General features: G+C 31.8%; 1 protein-coding gene across 1 annotated transcript; it reads left to right on the plus strand.

Annotated features, from left to right (window-relative positions):
- The first annotated feature begins 13215 nt into the window (after window positions 1–13215).
- On the plus strand, window positions 13216–18953 carry LOC114760330 (zinc finger protein VAR3, chloroplastic). Its single transcript, XM_028949590.1, has 7 exons — window positions 13216–13734; window positions 14143–14260; window positions 14433–14779; window positions 14910–15047; window positions 16867–16983; window positions 18322–18414; window positions 18536–18953. Exons 1-7 carry the CDS (start codon window positions 13304–13306, stop codon window positions 18648–18650), a joined length of 1359 nt encoding a protein of 452 aa, XP_028805423.1. The 5' UTR covers window positions 13216–13303; the 3' UTR covers window positions 18651–18953.
- The last annotated feature ends 77 nt before the right edge of the window (window positions 18954–19030 follow it).

Consider the following 19030-nt stretch of genomic DNA (forward strand, 5'->3'; position numbering starts at 1 on the left):
TTATTTATTGTAAATATCACATGATTTAAAATGTTTTAAACCAAAGTGACAAACCAAGGTTAGAATCTCAATTGAAAGATGTGCTCACATTTAATATGCAAATAAACTAAGTAAAATATTTATTTAGTTTTCTTAATCTTCTCAAATTAATTAACTGGATCTTAATAGAGTTGGGAAAACAGGCCAGCCCGGCCTTTCAGGGTTGGCCCTGCAGGGCTTTCAGGCTTAAAAGGGCTGACCCTATATGGCTGAAATTTCAAAAATATCCTAATTTTCTAGGCCCGGCCTTTAAACAAATGGCTCAGGGCCATTCCTCAGGCTTTTGGCCTGTTTAATAAAAAAATTTATTTTTCATATTTTTCATATGTTTTATCAAAAAATAAAAATAAATTAATAAAATTACTGGTAAAAGACAGAAATATGAATAAAATTAAGTCACAAATATAAAAGATCATTATATCTAAATGTCCATCAACATACAAAGAATCTAAAACATCCATTAGATATAACAAGTCAATGACATTAACACCCAAAAGTTTCATTAAAAATAGACAAATGTTTTCACCAAAAAAATAAAATAGACAAACACTATCATTACTATCATTAATTGTAACAATATTTGATTGTACTTTACTAGTAATAGACTTTTCTTAACTTCTAAAAATTTCAATGATTTCTCAGGCTTTAATTGTGAAAATCACTTTGCTGCGCAATCTCATGGGAAGTCTGAAATATCTTAGCACTTTAGATTAATTCATAGTATGCTTTTTAATGAGCTACTGTGTCATCTTTTTTGCTTTTATTTAGGATGGTCTTCTTTAGTTTTGTTTGACTCGCTTGTCTATCTCTATTTAAATATACAGTACAAATTATGATATAGTCACTATAGAAAAAGTGTTAACTTATTTATTAAAATTTTATAACATATATACAAATTGACACATATCTGTTGGTTCAATCATAAATTTTTTTGTTTTAATATGAGAAATATATTTTGTTTATTTTAATATATAACTATTGCTTCAACTAAATACAAATTTGAAATTTGATTTACGATATGGATAATATATTTTTATTTATTTTAATATCATTAGAGATTGAGGTGTGAGCTAAGAGTGAGTGAAAAACTAAAAGTGAAACTTAGAGAGGAAAAGTATGTAAAATGTTAGGGACTTAGATTAGGATCAAGAAAAAAATATAAATTAAAAAATTATTGTTGGCGGGCTTAAACGGGTCGGTCCTCAGCCATACAGGGCCGACTCTTTTCTTTTTGAGCTTTAGCTAGTTCTTTTAAGTCCAAATTTCCTTTGAAAACCCCAAATTACAAGTCCGGCTCTCAACTTAAACAGACTTAAATGTGCCAGCCCGATGGGCTTGACCCGTTTTATCTGCTCTAAATTCTTATATTAAGTATTGGCGCTATTGCATGTATAAGTTTTTAAAAAGTAAGACGTGGGTAATAAACTAAGGGTCAAACAAACTAACTGGTCTTATTTTTTATGGTAGCATTTTTTTTTAATTTTTGAATCATATATTTGTCATCTTACAATCAAAGGATAATAAAAATTCTGGTCTTATTTATTGCAAGTCTTTGTTCATCATTATCCAAAAAAGTATTCTATGCAAGGAAATAGTAATTATGGAAAAATTGCTGAATGCTTCTGAAATTAATCGGCATTCCCAAGTCTCAATTGGCCTAAACAAAGAATGAAACTTTGTTTGTACTCAATTTTTTATATAGCTTGGCACATTCCAATATTATTGGGAGTAGCTCCCTGAAAAATATTTTCTGTATTCACACATATTCAAAAAATAACCTTTATTCAATTTGCACTCTTTTTTTTTTTATAACTTTTACATCCCTCCTAATTAAATGCAACATTGTTAACTTATTCCTCTAATCCTATTTATACGATTAAAAAAAGTATTTTTTTACTTTAATATAAATCAACTAATTAAATTTAATATATAAATATATGATTTTATTCTTAATTTATTATTCTGTAGAGTTGGAAAGTGTATGTATTAAAAAAAAATGAAGTAAAGTTAACAGGGTTAATAAAGTTTAAGTTTTTACTATTTTGGACAAAATATGTTAAAAGTATGTTTTATATTATAGACAAAAACATTAGAAAAAGTCTATACATAGATAGAGTAATTCACCTCTAGTTTTCTCTTTCCTTTAAGTAGAGTTATTGGAAATTCTTGAGGGAGATGTGTGAGCTGATTAACCATGCAAACAATTAAGTAGAAGTTAATTAGATCATTTTGTTTGTTTAGTAGCATTCCGTGCTTAGTAAGGAAGCGAGGACAGTACAAGAGCGTTTAGATTTATCTGTAGGTGATCACGAACATTTTCTTCAAACTTGTTTCCCAGCTCCAAAACAAGGCCGCATGAGCTCGCATAGAACTTTGAAGATGTTTCAGTGACAGGGACAGCTCGTAATGGTCTCTAGTAGTGCGGGATTAAATCCATGATTAGCGTCACTAGACATATAAAAGGAGGATGTGAAAAAATTTAAAAAAAGTTTTATGATTAGCAGACATATATAGGGTTTGCTTAAAATATTTATAAAAAGCTTTTTAATTATAATTTACGTAATAACAGATATCAGTAAATATGTAAAATGAGTTTTATCTCAACTTACACAAATTTACACAAATGTGTTTATAAATGACAGCTACAAACAAGCTCACAAATATGACCATTTTTTCATGGTTGGCAACCCTTTCCGTTTCTTTATCTTCATCCTATCTTATTTCCAAGATTCTGTTTATGTATTGGTCTTATAATATATAAGGTTCTTTATAAAATATAGATAATATATTTTAAAATGTTCTTATCTTTTTACTCTTAACTTAAATAATGGTTTTAGTTTAATTAAGAATAATTTTTGCAAAAGGGCTGGGGGGGGGGGGAATACAATACTGAGTTTTCCAAGAGAGTTGTGCATTTTACATCACATCAACGGTATACTTAGTCAAACGATTAGAGTGTTCCCTTCAATTTAATTGAGATGTTTGTTTTGGTCCTCTACATAAGATTTTAATCAATTTTATCCATCAAATTTATAACTTGTTCCTAATTATTCTTATTAACTGCAGACATAAAAGATAATTGTCATCAACAATATATGTAGTTTTCAATACAAATGACTAAATAAAATATTTAGAAAAATCCATATGCATTTTTTACAAATATTTAACCTAATTAATAATTTATTTTGATATGTTTATAAATTAGTTGAGCCTGTTTTACTACCTCTATCGTATCTATACCTAAACCAACAAAAATGATAGGTTAGTTGGGAGGCTAGACTCAAAAGGGCTATGTGCTAAGCTAATGCTTCTCTCTCAAGTGAGGATGGACTTCTAGCAAAATGCATCATACCACCATAGCGTTAGGCTGCTACATATGTCTAATTAATTCCTCTAAAAAAAATTTCCCCTTAACTTTTATTATACATATGTATATATATTCTTGTGGATGGCTAACACTAATCATGCAATCTTGAATTATCCGCATTCGGATTATACTACATCTGATTATTTTTTTGAGTGAAAAGAATACTATTAATAAAAGATATTTACAAGGGAGGGTGGTAAAACACCCGAGGATAGTACGTCAACTAGCAAACAGCTTTAACAGTAGCATGCGTGTGCATTGTGTGCCTAGCCAAAGAGAGAGCTTCATTAAATAGTCTGTGAGCCTTTACAATTTCATGCGAAAACAGAAAATCATTCCTAGCTTTCCAGAGCTTCCAGTAGATAATACCGAAGAGTGAGACGCAATACTGTTCGTTACTAACCACAGTAAGATTGTCGATTAACCAATTCTCAAAGGGCTGGTTAAGAAAGGAGGTGAGATCACAAGAAGGCAAGGCCTTCTTCCAGACTTCAACAGCCAGAGGACAAAAGCGCAGGATATGATCCAGATCCTCAACTCCATTATCATAGATTTCGCACGTGTCCTTATTTGTCAAATGCCGCCGCACCTTTCACTATTAGTCAGCAATTTATTGCTTAGTGCTAGCCAGAGAAAAGTTCGGACTCTTTGTGGGCCATGCCACTTCCATGCTAATTTCCATACCCTATTCTCGTCATTTTCAAACAGGGCTTTGGATTAGGTTGTAAGCAGATTTAACCGAGAACCCTCTGCTACCATTGAGGTGCCACTTACAAACAGCCGGGGGATCAAATGATTATTAATACTACCTCTACCCTTTAATATAAGACCTACTTGACTAATTTGAGTAAATTAAGAAAATTAGTTATGTTAGTTATTTGTAATAAAAGGATATTGTTTTTCCTAAAATATTCTTTTTAATTAAGTATATTGATTAAAACTATTATTATTACAAAGATTATCTTAGAAAAAAATGAATAAATATGAGAGGCAAAGTGGATTGGGGTCTTACATGTAAAACCAAAATGAAAGTCAAATGAGCTCTTATATTAAGAACTGGAGGTAGTATAAGAGTTAGTTTGACTAATTTAATAGATTAAAAAATTAATTAAGTTAGTTATTTGTAATAAATAGATGTTGTCTTTCTTAGAATACTCTCGTTAATTATGTGTATTAGCTAAAACTACTATTCATGAAACTTTTAATATGTGTAATTACTATAAGTATAAGGACTACTTTAAAAAAAATAAGAAATATAATAAACAAAGTGGATTGGGGTCTTATATTGAAATTCAAATTGAATATTAAACCAGCTCTTATAGTAAATACTTGAGATGATATATTCTTTTATATTCTCTCATTCACTGCATCTCAAATTAAATCCCCCAAAAAAAAGGTAATTTGTGGTTTAAAAAAAATAGAAGTTACCTTGTTACCAAATCAGATGACTCACACTGTTACTGATATTACTACAGATTTTCTGTTTGGTTTCTTTCTTCCTCAGCTTCGTCTCACATTCTCCCCTGTTCCCATCATCATCCATCTGGATGAGGAATGATGACTAAGGATGCAATAATTTCTGTTAATCCCATGAAAATACTTAGCAAATTTATCAACTATGGCTAATAACAACCCGTCAGTTCCCACAAATTAGTAATCTAACTTTATTAATGACATCTCTAAACGTGTGAGAGTTCTCACAGCCCTCTACAAGAAGTTAATAGCCTTGATACAATGAAAAGAGAGAGCAATATGCCTAAAACCTTTAGACTAGCAGAAGTTAAAGACCGTGACTAATTCCTGTCAATTCCATAATTGCCGAACGAATATTGGTGAGTTTGTCTTTACAGATCCAATTGTTCTCAATATTCTCCTTTTGTTACATGGGGAAACACAACACACCCCACCCACTCTGTGTAGCTAACTGGCCTCGCACTCCTCGGCCTTACCAGAGAGGCCCTTGTGCCATCTGATCTAATCATCTCTATGGCGCCTTCTCCACAGCCGCTTCTACCAGAGTCATCAACCTCCACTTTGCCTTCGGGAGCACCTGTTCATTCTTTTGTTTAAAATGAGAGTTGGTAAAAGCTACTCGTTCTAAGAACCAACGTTAACTTTATACACATAACATGTTTTGTTTTTCCAAAGCCAAACTAAACACGCAAGTTTTGCTATGCATCACTTGCATTATCACTGATTATTGTTTATTTTTAACACTTTTAATTTATTTTTTTAAAATTTTTTTTGTCAACATTCATTTTTTATTAATTTGATAACCTTCCAAGTTTTTGAGTGTGAGTGTCTACAATTTTTCATTCTTTACTGCTTATGATTTGTTACCTCTAGTCCTTAGTATAAGACACAATTGATTAATTTAAGGAGATTAAGAAAACTAAAAAATTACTTTACAATATTTATATTTATCTTTTTTTTTAAAACTAACTTACTTAACTTATAAACTGATATATAATCTAATTATACACATAAGTATTTGAGAAAGATCAGGTAATATATGTTATAATTAAGTAATTTTTTTAACTTTCTTAATTTTTTTCAAATTAATCAACTGGGTCTTATATTAAAACCATGGGTCTTATATTAAAACCATAAGTAATATATCTTATCATTATCACTTAAACTTTTAGCACGGCTGTATCAAAAATTTTTTTTAGCACGGTTAAAAACTTAAAAGTTTACTTTTAGTCTTTTAACATTGTATAAGGTTTTGATTTTGCCCCTTAACTTTAAAAAAATATATTTATGATTCTTTAACCGTAAAACCGTTAATAAAAAAAATGATGATATTGAGATCTTGAATGTTGATAAGACGTTCTCAAATGCTAACATATTAAGTTTAATTTTCAAAACAACTATGAATGTTACAAAAAATATCATTTAGAACTAAAAATTTTAGGATTAAAGAACTAAAAATATATTTTTTTTAAGTCAAGAGACTAAATGAAATATAATATATTATTAAAGAACCAAATATATACTTAAGCCTTTTTACTCCAATTTTCAATTACTTATTCATGTCTTAAATGTAGAAGATAATTGTGAAACTTGTGTTGATCATAAATGTGAAATCTTAGTATACTTTGCAAATATATAATCTTTTTTCAAATTATTTCTATAATTGCATTTATTAAATAGAGTTTTTGCTCAAGGGTAATAATTAAATGAAGTAATTTAGAAAAATCAACCTAAGTTTATTACAGACAATTAATTAACTAATTTTTAATATCCATAAACTAGATGCCTAATCTTATAATCGGAGTATTATTGATTTTCATTATTCAATATTAACATAAAAAAATTGTAAATTCATCCTACCTCAATTTTTATTTTTTTTGTCATGTCTGGTATTTTTTTAAACTAGATGTCTTGACGTCTCTGTATTGGATATTTAAACTCACCTCAAATATAAATATAAATATAAATTCTAGGCTTTTTTACCAAAATACGATAAACAATAAAATTTTTTACCAAAATGCTACACTTTGGAAACTATTTACCAATATACTGCATTTAAAATTGTTCTTGGCGTGAACGATTTTCAAATTACACACAAGTCATTTTTGGCGTGAACGATTTCAGAAATCGTTCACGCTGAAGAACGATTTCACCCTTACATATAAATATAAGAATCCCCGACGATGCTCACGTGAGCCTACAACATATATAGTAAATATTACTTCATCTGACTTATATTGGATTAAAATTTGAAAACCCCAGTTTTTTTTAATTTTTTCAAATAGAGCTTGATGAAATTTTCTATCATTTCCTCTTCTTTTTATCTTTCTCATACCAAACAGTACGTAACAAAAAAAGTTATGTTTTGATTGTAAATTTTTAATTGTAGCAATTACGTTGTAAGACTAAATTATTATTATTATTATTTTGGTCACAGGCATAAAAGGCCCATGCCCAATACTTGATTTCTTGTCAAACCAAACAAATGCCACACGACAGGTTTTTTTACCAAAATACTACAAACAGTAAATTATATATCAATATGCTACACTTTTAAAAGTATTTACTAATATATTACACTTAAAATCAGTCTTCAGGTGAATAATTTTTAAAGTCATTTATTTGGCGAACGACTTCTTCATAATCTGTCCTTGATGTGCATGAGGTAAATGAAAATCGTTCTTCTGATGAACAACTTCAAAACTTCATCTGCTGTGAATGACTTCTCCCCTTCTCTCCTGATTAAAATGATTAGTATAATGATTTATCAATCATTTGAATGACAAAATCATGACTATATAATGAGAGAAAAATGTTATAATGATGTTAAAACTAATTGTGAAATAAGTATAAGATTAAAAATAAAAAGTAATAAATAAAGTTTAAGTTTATAAAGAAAAAATTATCCACCTTACTGATAGTGACTTCCAGTACCACATCTTGGCCTTCTTCTCATATGTTGTGGGCGTTGTTGTTGTATGTCAATTTCTTGAGCTTCAAATGTCTCATTTGTTTGTGTAGTTGGCGTGTTCAAATCAAACCAAGGTGATTCATTTAAATGTATAGATTGTCGAGGAGTGACAAATGTTTCATTTGATGGTCCACCATGTTCAAAAGTAGAAGTATTGTATTCAACTGAAAATAATGCAGGACTACCTAATAAAGTCATAAATGGTTGAAATTGAGAAGGATTGGCTGAGTTGGAAGGGGATGATGATGAGGGTGCTATGTAATGAAACTCAAGTTGTGTAGGATCGACAGAGATGAAGGGGGATGATGGTGATGGTGATATGTCAGAAGCCTGAGTAAAAATTGGAGGTTCTTGTTCCCTTGCATTTTCGTTTTCAATTATAGGTTGGGTAGACAAGTAACCACCTCGTCGCTTGCTCGGTCTATCACGAGGAATTTGTGGTCGAGGCAACTCAATTGTTGGTGGAGCAGGCTGAGGGTTCACATTAAAACGTTGTTCTCTAAGTGCAAGTAAAATGTTACGCTAGTCGCGAGCAACCCTATCTCGATAATCAACACAACTAGGGCATGTTAACGAGAATTAATTGAAAGCCTGTATAGCTCCTCTGCTATGTTAGACTGAAAAAATAATAAGATATAAGATAATAAAACTTTTTGTGTAAAAGAAAATAATATTAATGGTGAAAAAATGAAAAACTTAACGCACGACCTCTATCGCCACTGATACGTTGAATCCATCGTCTTGTATGTCTCCAATACCATTGCATGTATTGAGATGTTTGATCAAGTTCATCAAATGCTATAGGAGCATTAACAATTACATGTGGCCATCTATCCCATGCTTGAATGAAGTCTGCGTATTTGTCAATCCAATTTGTAGTTGTTCTGCCTCGTAATTGGATCGTGTGGTAATTTATCAAATGAACAGGCATGGAAGGAATTGGTTGCTGACGACCAAATTGCGGTAGTACACGGTCAGAATGATGTCATTCTATAATATTAAAACATATTAAAAGAACTTAAGCACGCCAAATTTCGGGTGTTGTCAAGCAATACTCAGGAATCAATTGGTGCATATAAGGAGATTCATATGATTATAAAATCATATAGTTATAAGATCATAAAAAGCAGAAGGAATCTCACCAATATTTATAAACTTCTCTTTTAACCAATTTGTTCCATGTGCTTTGTGAAGATTTGAAGCCACGTGTCGTAGACAAAAAACATGATGTCCATGTGGTGGTTGCCATCCAACTTGGGGTTGAGCAACAGCAGCCAAAATTAAACGATGTCTATCTGAAATTAAGCAAATTCCTATTCTATCTTTTACAACACATTGGTGTACAAGGTGTAAGAACCATGCCCAAACAAATCTTGTTTCCCCTTCAACTATAGCAAATGCAAGTGGCACAACATTTCGATCGTCATCTTGTGATATTGCCATAAGCAATGTGCCCTTGTATTTTCCATATAAGGATGTTCCATCAACTTGTATAATGGGCTTTAAATATGGAAATGCATCTATGCATGGCTTGAATGTCCAAAAAACATGATGAAATATTTCAATCGGTTGACCGTTTGTATTGACTTGAGAGCATTGTTTGTTTGAAAAATATATGCATGACCCAAGCATGAAGTGTTGAACTGCAGCTAACCATCTTGGGAGCAAAGAATATGAGGTCTCCCAATTTCTAAAGGCAATCGCAATTGCTAATTGTTTTGCCTTCCATGCTTTCCTATATGACACAGTATAACCAAACATTGATTGCATCCTCTCAATAATTTGTGACACTTTCACATTTAGTTTGTCAGTTACCATTGCCACAATGCAGGATGATATAACATCTGCGTCCAACTTTGGATGGTCTTGAGTTAATGACGTGCTCAAGCATACGTGAAGCCCCCCATATTTTGTAATTTGCCAATACTTCTTGCTTTCCTTTTTGCAAGCCCTCACTCTCCAATTGCAATTTTCTCCATAATTAACACAACGATATTCTTCATACTTTTTACAAGAATAATAGACCTTAAATGTATGATGAACACGAACAAAATATAGCTTGACTGCACGTCTTAAAACTTGGATATTGCTAAATATTTTCCCAACATTTAACTCTTCATTATCACTAACATGCATAATATCTTCTAATTCACCAAATTCAAGAGTTGTAACTGACTCAACATGAATTTGTGACAAGGAAGCATTTGCAACCTGATTTTGCTCATTCATCTCGTCACATTCGTTGTCATTGTCACCATTACCATCCCCATTACCAGCATTTAAATAAGAATCATATTCTTCCTCATCCTATGATTCATCCATGATATCTTCTACGTGAGGAAGAGAACATGATAATATAATGTTCCCACCATCTATGGGGAGTTCAAATGGTTAGAAACTTTCCATGTGATCACTAAACATAGATTCTTGTTCTATCATGTTCACCCTATTACTTGATGGGGGCATATTTTTGACATAATCACCTATGGGTTGTGACTCAACATGGCCATTATCTGGTAAATCACATATGTTAGCATACAACTGTGCACATGTTAATTGAGTTGAAAATCTTCTAATCACTTGCCACATTTGTTTTATATCTGTATCATCTTCAAAATTGCATGCTTGGTATTGTGGTGGATTTATGCATGTAGGATACCTATATACTAAATTTATCACGTTTTGATGGGGAGGAAGTTGCAACTTTTGTCCAATAACTTGCTTCAATTTGCCCAAGGTAATGTTTTCATCAACTTTGATAATTTTCACATTATCAGATTCAAATGTTACACCGGCTAGGCCATTAAAAATTCGTCCATTTGCGAATACACACACGAACTCCTTTCTATGATCCATTCTACTTCCTAATCATTTCATTATAATCATTAGTCAAGTAAGATTAAGTTATACAAATAAATTAACTCCACTATACCATTACTTTTTTGTAAAATCAATATTTATTATTAGCTCAGAATATCCTATATAACCAAACACGTAATGAAATCCATATCTAAGGGGGGGAAAATATATAATGAAAACTGCATAATTCCAAATTAGAAACTACTATAAAAGATGTGTTATTGCTATTATTGTCAAAATCTGTTAAAGTATAGTAAACAAACTTGATTACAAATTTAGTAATTTTCAGAACTTTTTAATCATTTTTTGTAAATTATTTATTTGCAATTAAAATAAATAAATAAGTTTAAGAAATAGAGATTTTTTTCCTTTTGTTTCTTTTTCTATTTGTATAATTTTATTTACATCAAGTATTAATTAATATATTATTGCACTATATAAAATACATTAAACATATATTTTTTTAATATTAAAATTCTTTCTTGTAATATTATTTTAATGATAACATATCATAAAGATTTTTTTTCATTTTACACACATATATATTATTTATACCTTATAATACCTATTTATTATTTCATTATTTTTGTAAAATTTAATTTAATAAATATTAATTTATTGCATGAAAATTAAACATTTAATTGGACTAAAATCTTTTAGACCATTGGGTTGGAATGAAGGGTTCAAAAATAAAGATTTTTTCTCTAGTTTATCACATTCATTAAAAATTATTTACTTTGATTTCTTTTAAATTGTAAAAATATATTTCAAATTCCTAGTTTTTATTTATCATAGAATTTAAATGATATAAGTTTAAAAGATTTTATAAGTTATTTCAATTTATAATTCAAAATTTTAAACACTTCTTTATTACAAAGATTTATAAACATACTTAGTTAAATATATATATTTATTATAAAAAATTAGTTAAAATTTTAATCAAATCTTTTATGTTTGCCTTAACTGATTGAAATTAATGTAACTATAAAAATATAATTTAAGACTTTATTAGAATCAGAAGTAAAATAGTAAATAAATTTTATTTTAATATAAATTTCAGTTAAAAATAATATTTTTAGAATCTTTTTAGAATACTCCTATTAACAGTGTTAACTAATTGGACTAAATGTATGCTTTTAAAATAGAGGAAAGATTTATGTAATTGATGCAAATTAGAAGAATAGTCAGAGTATTTTATTCTTGATTCAAAACACTCATATCATGACATGTCATCATCAATTAAAAAATACAACATAACAAATAGCATGGAAAAGGCAAAATGAAAAAGAGAAATTATGAGTGCTCTTCATTCATTTCAATTTTACTTATACCTTATTTTTACCTAAAAAATATATGAAAGCAATAGTTCATTAGAAGTGGGCAGAAGACTTTTTTTTTAATTTACCAACTTAATATATACCACATATTTGATATTTAGGACGTATATATAATTATTTTTCAATTTTATCTTATCAAATTTAAACTTCTAGAGAAGTATACTTTCATAACAAAAAATAATAATTATATACCAAGAAAAAATGAAGCTTATATCAAAATCTTAACATCTTAAAACAATATAACAAATGATAGTTTTACCGTTAAAATAAGAGGCACCTAACTTAGAAAGAGTACAAATATTCCAAATTGTTGAACCCATCACTCACTTCTTGAAAATTAGAACAATGAAATATTAACTCATCAAAGATAGTATGGATGAAAAATCAAATTGTATATCACAACTGTAAATTTTTTAAAAGAAAAAATAGAAGAGAAATAACATACCCACAGCAGCAGTAAAAGAGCTTGTCTTGTTTGGAAACAAGAGTGAAAAAATAATAGTACAAGAGAATAATGAAAATGAAACAACAAGTGAGAAGAAGAAGAAAAGAGAACTCGGCGAAGAAGAAGAAGAAGTGAAGAGCAATGAAGCATAAAACGTGAAGAGAAGGAATTCACATAAAATATATATAAAACCATAGATGTAGCCTCACAGGATTCTCGCATGCTACGTCAAAGATGTTTATAGAGCACGCATAATTGGTTGGTCTTGCACGCATTATTGGTAGAAATTCAGACACATAATTGGTTGGTTTTGCATGCATAATTAGCAAAAGTTCAGACGCATAATTGGTTGGTTTTGCATGCATAATTGGCATAAATTCAGACGCATGGTTTTGCACGCATAATTGGTAGCGATTCAGACGCATAGAGTGAATAGGAAAAAGTGAAATCATTCTTGGTGTAAATGATTTCTGAAATCGTTCACGCTAAGAACGACTTGTGTGTAATTTGAAAATCGTTCTTCCCAAGAATAATTTTAAATATAGCATATTGATAAATAGTTTTAAAAGTGCAATATTTTAGTAAAAAGTTTTACTGTTCATCGTATTTCAGTAAAAAAGCCATTCTATATAAAAGAATGTCAATAATACTAATTAATTCATTAACGGTCATTTCGCTTTCTTCCCCAATTCCCCCCCGTCCAAAACCCCAGCCTATAAATTCTGATAAACCTGAGCTAGCTGCCCCAAAGTTGAAGCCTCCAAAGGCAATGGCCATCAAACTCTGAGATTTGACACACACAAGAAGCAAAAATGTCGGCGTCAAAATTTGCGCTGCACGGAATCGGAACCGCGCTCTTCCGTGCCCCTCGAACATTCTCTGCGAATCCTCCCCCCCTTCTCTTCCGTAAACCTACTCCTCTGAAGACGCTGCGGCTCCAACGGTGCAGTTACTCTGCTGCGGTTGATACAGTCACTGCCGACGACAACAACGAAACCTTGTCCTGCGTTGACCAACCCCTTCATCATCCGTGGCCCGAATGGGTGTCCTTTGTTGACCGCTTGAAGATAAAAGGTTATCTGACTGAATCTTCTGCTTCTTCTTCAGTTGAGGGTGGAGATGAATTTGACGCTTCCACTGGGGGTGCTGGCGTCGCGAACTCAAGTGATAGTGTTTACAGGAACATGAATCTTGTCAAGAATGGCTGTCTAAGCTTCGCGCGTGACCGCTATGATGTCTTCAAGTGGGTTTTTTCGACTATTGTCGTAATTATTCGACGTTTGTATTCTCTGTATGGGTGCTTTGGAATGTGCAGAGGCAATAAAGTTTCTAGAGAGTTAAAGCGATTTGGATGGTTAAACTCCGAAAAGATGACATTTATTCTGATGAACTGATAAGAATGCTTTGTTTATTCATACTTGGAAACTTGGAGGCCTAGATGATAATAGCAATTGCCAGCTTGGTTAAATAGAGATGATACGAAAAAATAATGTTCAATTTGTGAGCTCAAGCAGATTATGTTAGAAGGCAGGATAGTTTTCATATAGTAATTTACACTGTTTAGTGTCTTTAGTGCCTGTCAAATCTCATAAACAGCTCAAGTATTAATATATGCTCATTGAGTCTTTGACTTATGTTTCATCTTATGCAGATCACTTTCAGAGGAAGATATTCAAACAGTGGTGAAAGCTGGTTGTCCTAATATTCTCCGGAAGGTTGTTAATTCAGCTAAAAGATTAAGAGCTCACGTCGGATTAGACGAAGGGGATGTATGTTAGTTCCTTCTTTTCATTAATATTCATGCATTAAAGTTATCACACAGAATAATTCTAAATACTATTCTTCTCATAAATGTATCATGTATGAGGATTCAGTTTTTCTCTTAAAGTTCGAGAAGTCATTCCATGGCTGTGTGTCTCAGGCAAGCTTGCTTCTATCCAGGTTTGTAGCACCTGCAACCTACGAGGCTCCTGTGATAGAGCTTATGTGATTCTAAAAGGGCCTGAAGCAGCGGGTCGAACTGTAGATATAGTGCGTATACTTTTGCACCATGCATTGGATCATCTGGTTATTTCTGGAGGAGAGAAACCTCCAGGCAGAGAGGATATTGAATTATCTGCGAGAAAACTTTTGTCTGAGTTAATTGAATTAAGTGAATCGTCCATTGCTCCTGCGCCCCCAAAGCTCCCAACGAAACATGCGCCGATCAAAGACCAATCTCCAGCAAGCATGGCCGATATATCATCTAAAGACGTTGATGGAAGGCCGGGTGACTGGACATGTCCAAAGTAAGTCATGTTTTTGCTCATAAAACCATCTTCTCAGTCAGTGTATTATAGTCACTCAATGTCTCATGAATAACTATCCCTATATGGTGTTTTCTAGGCTGCTGATTGTTGCTCTTTCGTTTTACTGCAGATGCAATTTTTTTAATTTTTCAAGAAATATACGCTGTCTCAAATGCAACACACAGGACTTGAAGAGGGTCAGTACAAATGCAGTTGAAAGGAAACATAATGCAGTTGAAAGGAAAAAGGGTGATTGGGATTGCCCAAAGTGAGTCTGCTATTTTTATTGACAAGTTTCATTGACAATATTATATTTTACTTTCTGTGATGATGTCTTTCACATACTTAATTGAAGTATTAATTATTAATGGAGGATGAAAAGAGATCATGAAAGATAATTTTAATTACTTATGAATTCATGTGGAAAATAGGATTTTAAATGAAAACAGATGTATTTTAATTAAGAATAAATAAAGATTATAATTTAATATTTTAATTACTTCTTTTTTTTCCCCCTTTTTGAATAGCACTAGCTATAAATTTTATCTCATTATCATCTAGGATTATACATTTCACTTGTTTTATTTAACATTTTAATTACTTTTGTTAGGATGATGATCTTTTGTTTTGATTATTGTGTCGCCTTTCAGTTTTAAATGTGATCTCTTGGCCTCTTTATAAAGTCCTTACTAATTAGCATCAGATTAGTTTGTGATTGAATTAATAATGTTTTATATTTCTATTGCCTCCTCTCGTTCCCCCCATCTTTTTCCCTGTTTTAATTCTTGTTATTGGTTCTACATCAATTTGGTTTGAGAGCAAGGTTCTCCTTGTTCCATGCACATTTTTTTGCTGGGAAATTATTGGAATCTTATTGAAAATTTCAAAACCATTTCTGTCCATACAAGTTCTAGTTCTTCTGTTCTCCTAACCTACCAAGTGACCTGACTATTAGATGCACATGGTCCAGATTGGCATGTCCTTGAAGTCCGACCACCAGTGCTGCTATCTATCCTTCTCCAGTTCTTTTTCATGTGTTTTTCCCTAAGGCCAATACATTGGATGTCTTGGATATATTTTGGATGTATTTCTACTATGTTTGGCTCTTTAATTGTTATGACTAGCCCAGATGATATTGAGGAACAGTTTAGGCTTGGTAGAATGGAATGCCAATATAACAATATTTTGAGTGCGACCAATCAACTGGGAAAACAAGTCATTAGCAAATGTTTGGAAGAGTTAAATGTAAAAGAAGACTGTTTTCAACAAGATTCTGATGCATTGGTTGAAATTATCCCAATAGAGCTCGATATTATCATTATTGAACCACTTGCTTGTCCATCAAAATGTAGATTTGCAATTGGATGAAAATTTAGATGATGAAGTTTCTGATGATTTTGCTCAGCAATTTGAAGTTAAATCTCCATAATGCCTGGTTTAGGTTCAACCAAATCAACTGCTAGGGTCTGAATGAGGGTATTTTCTTTTTCTTTTTAAGAAATTTTAGATATGTTAAGAGAGTCAAAGGTTATCTTAGTTCTCACATCTTAAAATAGTAGCCTTCATTTTAATCAAAGCGCTACTAGTCATCTAATTAAATCTTAAGGATAAGTTCTTTTCTCCCGAGTGAGAATGAGAATGATGGAGTAGAAAAAGGGATTAAGAAAGATAATATTAATTATTTATAAATTGCCTGACCATGTGAAACATCTACTATTTCGAGGTCCTGTGGGAGTTACGACCCCAAGCATGATTTGGTTTTCTTGATATTTTTCCTTTGTTTTGGGCTTAGCCCTGTATCATACAGGGAAAAAAAAGAATTAGTAATTAATAAATAAAGATGAATATAGTAAATAGGATTTCTTTTGGCCTGTTGTTTGGGTGTTCCATGGTCAACGTTCTCTTTATTCACTAAATACATGCCCTTGTAGTTGTAATAACTTTATTAGTTGTAAAGATGAGAAACTTGTCCTGACGCCCAATATTTTCCCATCTCTCCGTTTATGCTGTCATGTGACAGTTGGGATCCATTATCCATAAGTGGTTCCTTCTGGTGTGCTGACTGTTGCTCTTTGGTTTTGTTGCAGATGCAGTTTTGTTAATTTTTCACGAAATAAGCGCTGTCTTAAATGCAACACAGAGGGCCCAAAGAGGGTCAGTGCAGATGAAGTTGAAAAGAAAAAGGGCGACTGGGATTGCCCAAGGTGAGTCTCCTATTACTGACAAGTGAAATCTCATTGACAATATTTTATATTTCACTCTCGGTAAAATGACTTATTGATGGAGATCGAAAACAAACTAGAAAATATAATATTTAAGGATGATATACTTAGATTAAGTTCCTTACGTCTATTATGTTGAAATCTTCAATCACACACGACCATGTGTCTTATTTTAGGAATATTATCATTTAATAATATTTAATATAAATCCACATGAAACAAGAAAGGAGTCAAGGACACATGGCTATTTGTGATTGGAAAACTGAATATAATAAATATAAGGAACTTGAAGTGAGTTTTTTCCCCCTAATATTAATTATTTATAAGTTAGAAATAGAGATAGATATAAGAAAGAGGATTTTAATTAATTTATTTTATAAATTAAGACAAGATTTTGATATTCTAGCAACTTTTTCCCCCCCTTAATTGGCACTTTTTTTTTTGTTCTAAATAACACTAGATGTAGACTTGCGTATCTTTTATCAAGACCAATTGTCAGAATTATTGTTTTAGTCTTTATTTTTAAATGCGGCCTATGGGGCTCTACACAAATCCTTACTAATTTTTTTTTGAATTAATAAATTAATAAAGTCTCATATATCTTTGCATCTTCTCACATCTCTCCTCTCCTTTGTTCTTGACTCTAGTCCTTCATGATTTGAGCACGATTTGATAACTGTGAACGTATGTGTTTTGTCCCATAGCTGCCTGCGGCACTATTATTTGGAGGCATCACCTTAGTTTGAAAGTTAATTTCCCTCATACTTCAGTTTTCCTAGTTGTCTTCCAGCAAATTCATCCATAAATAATTATAGCAGGCACAATCATGCTTGACCTCATATTATTCAATTTCTATAATGTTATAATATGCTCTATTGAGGCTGCAATGCCATTTATTCTGTCCATTTTATAGTTGTCCTATGATGTGGAAGAGGTGAGATTGTGATGGTCAGGTCCTACGAGCGTATGATATTCTCAACTGAGTTTTGTTTATCTTTACTTAGTTTTCTTTTCTCTGATTCCATTTAGTTTATTTTTGAATGTGTCTCTGATCTTTATTTGCGACCAATGCTCTTCAGCAACCCTAGTGATGATTGATTTTTAGTCATTTAGGCACAACTATTAAGTCTTACGTATTACATGCTATTATACACTTTTAACACGTGCTATCACAATATCATCTGTTGTTCCTCTGCTGTATATGAATGAATGTCCTAGTATATAACTCTACGATGAATTTGTGTTCATCAACTTTAGTTTGTTCTGTCGATGAATACACTAATAATTAAATCTTGTTCTCATTTATTTTCCTGTGTCTAGTTGCGGGTTCTTGAACTTTGCTAGCAATACCAAGTGTCTGCGTTGTCCAGAGCCAAGGCCCCAGGGACGTATTGGGGATTGGAATTGTCCCAAGTGAGTGCAGTCTGTGGTCTTCTTACCTTTGTGTTTCTCTAGATCTCCACCTATATTTCCGCGTTATGCAATAATAGACGGTGATAATTGTTTGGTTCTTTTCATAAATTGCTTTTTGTAGATGTGATTTCTTCAACTTCGGAAAAAACAAGACTTGCCTGAAGTGCAATCATCAACGCCCTCTTGAACAACCGAGTGCTGAGGACGAGGACCATGAATGGAGACGGCCCACTTGAGAAGTCATGGAGTTGCCAATAGCCTTATGGCATAGCTATGTCACCTCCAGATGCCATTCGATCCTGCGTGCTGCAACTCGTACTGAACAAATGGAGGAAAAACAGCTTGTGGAGTTTTTTTATGCATGGTGGGGATCGGATATATTGGATTGTATCGTAAATTTTCGACAATTTTCTATGTTCGTCTTTTTATTTCCAGCGATAATTTTCTATGTTCTGCTTTGCTCATTCAATTTTTTTAATTTATTTTTGGGCATTTTGGCGCTGTAGTGACTACCCAGTTTAGTGCTTCGCAGATTGAGATACTGATGTAATATCAGTCGCTGGGGAATAGGATTAGATGGTTCTTTTATACATGTCATTAGCTACTTCAATTAAAT

Source organism: Neltuma alba, unplaced genomic scaffold, assembly GCF_004799145.2.
Source record: "Neltuma alba isolate B1F8T4 unplaced genomic scaffold, ASM479914v2 tig00010970_pilon, whole genome shotgun sequence".
In the NCBI taxonomy this organism is placed as follows: domain Eukaryota; kingdom Viridiplantae; phylum Streptophyta; class Magnoliopsida; order Fabales; family Fabaceae; genus Neltuma; species Neltuma alba.

Excerpts from the sequence above, each read along its gene's own strand:
- LOC114760330 (XM_028949590.1), top strand. The coding sequence starts at position 13,304 with ATGTCGGCGTCAAAATTTGCGCTGCACGGAATCGGAACCGCGCTCTTC. Across the intron at positions 14,261-14,432 it reads TCGGATTAGACGAAGGGGAT|GTTTGTAGCACCTGCAACCT; the intron begins GTATGTTAGTTC and ends GCTTCTATCCAG. Across the intron at positions 16,984-18,321 it reads GGCGACTGGGATTGCCCAAG|TTGCGGGTTCTTGAACTTTG; the intron begins GTGAGTCTCCTA and ends TCCTGTGTCTAG.